The 2,208-nt window shown below is 47.9% G+C and overlaps 1 protein-coding gene across 1 annotated transcript; it reads right to left on the minus strand.

Moving 5' to 3' along the window:
• Positions 1-663: 663 nt before the first annotated feature.
• Positions 664-1,989, minus strand: Pmar_PMAR000396 (retrovirus polyprotein, putative; the record flags this gene model as incomplete). The annotated part of the gene is made up of 1 exon (XM_002776494.1): positions 664-1,989. The coding sequence occupies one exon, from the start codon at positions 1,987-1,989 to the stop codon at positions 664-666; it is 1,326 nt and encodes a 441-aa protein (XP_002776540.1).
• Between the last annotated feature and the right edge of the window lie 219 nt (positions 1,990-2,208).

The following is a 2,208-nucleotide window of genomic DNA, read 5'->3' on the forward strand; positions in this document are numbered from 1 at the left end:
AGAACTACAGTGACCAAGATCGTTCTGCTATTACTAGTGAACTCGACAGTACGTTAGTCCGAAGGTCGACTAAGTACAGTACACCAAAGCTCGTAAGCAAGGTAATTCCGTGAGGAACCACAAGCAATGCCGTAAGAACCCACAAAGCGTGACGCCCCCTTGGTGGTGTGACGCACCAATCGATTACGCTACAGGGCGAACGAGATTAGAACTGCATCCTAAGTCTAAGGGAATGTCAAGCGATCAAGTCAGCAAGTTACAAGGTCTACATACCTCCCTGCCTAGCTTGACATCGTCCCGTGACTAGGATAAAAATGTCGACAATCGTATAAAGAATCAAAGCAAATTTAAAACAGATACAACGAACCAAGCGACAATACGAAGGTCAGAAGGTGATGTGATCAAGATCACCGAATAACCAACGAAATTATCACCATCCACGGCGAGCGCGTCGTCCAAGGCGCAGCCAAAAACGGGTAAACCGAAGGAAAGAAAATAACAGGATCCGAAACAAAACAGAGTGAGTGGGAAATGACGTTGCAGAGAACGAAGAGACCATTGAAGACCATCGAACGGGGATCGAGGTAAGTGACTATGCAGAGCCTAGGATAGCAGAAAGCCATCACCAAGATCATCAGTCTTCATCTCTTTTCTCGAATACAGTTAACCAGGGGCAAACCTCGCCGGAAGTCGGGGCTGCCGCCGAACACGATCTCGAGCCAAGGTCCACTGTGGAGGCAGGTCATTGACAATAGGTTCCACCGGAACATCATCTTCTTCCTCCTGGGCAGACTCGAACTCAGGTTGCAGATTAGCAGACGTAACATCGTTATCATCATTCGGAGATCCATTATCAGTATCAGTGATAAGATCATCGGAATCATCTTGACAATTTTCATCTCCGAGAGGACGAGCATCATTATCGTCGTCGGCAGAAGAATCTTCGTCAAGTGGGGAAGTAGCATTATCCATGTCGTTAAAAACGTTGACGTCATCTATTGTTGCGTCAGCACTAACTTCATCTTCAATCTCCTCCCCTCTTGAATCAGAAAGGCCGGGAGACAAGATCGGCGAAATAGGGGTAGCCTCATGAACAGCTTCGGGGGTAGGTGCAAGCCTCTGTGGTGTTGAGGGATTAGAAACACTCTCTGACCGGAGAATGGACGAAGTCCCAGAACCAACAGCAACCTGGGGGTCAGCAGATGCTGCATCCACAGCTTGTGTTACCAGTTCCGCAGTGATAGGATACTCCATAGTAGCAACAATAGGCAGATCGGGATCTTCAAGGACATCGGGGTTGACATCGGGGATAATAGCTTCTTCAAGAATAGCACCTTCATCACCATAGACGAGTTTTGCGACATCGGCAGATAGGTGATCAGGTTGTATCGGGTCGATCAACAAATGGTCGACACTAATAATCTTACGTCGCTGCGTAGCAGGATGGACAATTTCTAAGGTCTTGTTATGTAAACCAGGGAGAGCATTAGAGACGTACCAGTTTCCCTCCCATCGAGGATCTAGTTTGTTAGACCGAGCAGGGCCTAAGGTCTCTAAGCGGACCCTTAGTCCTGGTTTAAATAACCGCAGCTTAGACTTAGAATCGAAGGTAGCCTTGTACACAGATGCAGCATGAGTGACACATTCATCCACATTGTCGAGGATCTTAGCACGAGTGGCACTTAGATAGCGGGCGTACGAGTCGGGGTCGAAGAACCTCGTCTCAGTGCTTTCTAAATCAGGGAACCATAGGTCTGGTGGGGAGCGTCCATACATCAAGTAGAACGGTGATGCTTTAGTCGCAGAGTGAATACTTGTATTGTAGTACCAAACCATAGAGCCAAGATGTCGTTGCCAATCATAGACAGAATCAACATGTGTCCGTAGCATCTTCAGAAATGTCTGATTAAAGCGTTCCACAAGGCCATTACCAGCCGGGTGATAAACCGAACTCTTGGACTTACGCATGCCAAGCAGACCCAAGGTCATTTTAAATAACCATGATTCAAAAGGCGGACCTTGGTCAGAGTGTAGTCGACGAGGGGGACCGAACAAGAGGAACAGTTGGAAGAGAGGACGTGCCACGTCAAGCCATGTATGTTGTCGTAACGGAACCACATGAGCCCACTTCGTAAAGTAGTCTTGGAGAACAAGTAGGGTCGCGATGCCATCGGGGTTAGTTGGAACGGACAGAAGGTCAACCGCAAT

The sequence above is a fragment of the Perkinsus marinus genome, assembly GCF_000006405.1.
Source record: "Perkinsus marinus ATCC 50983 genomic scaffold scf_1104296953336, whole genome shotgun sequence".
Lineage (NCBI taxonomy): Eukaryota > Perkinsozoa > Perkinsida > Perkinsidae > Perkinsus > Perkinsus marinus.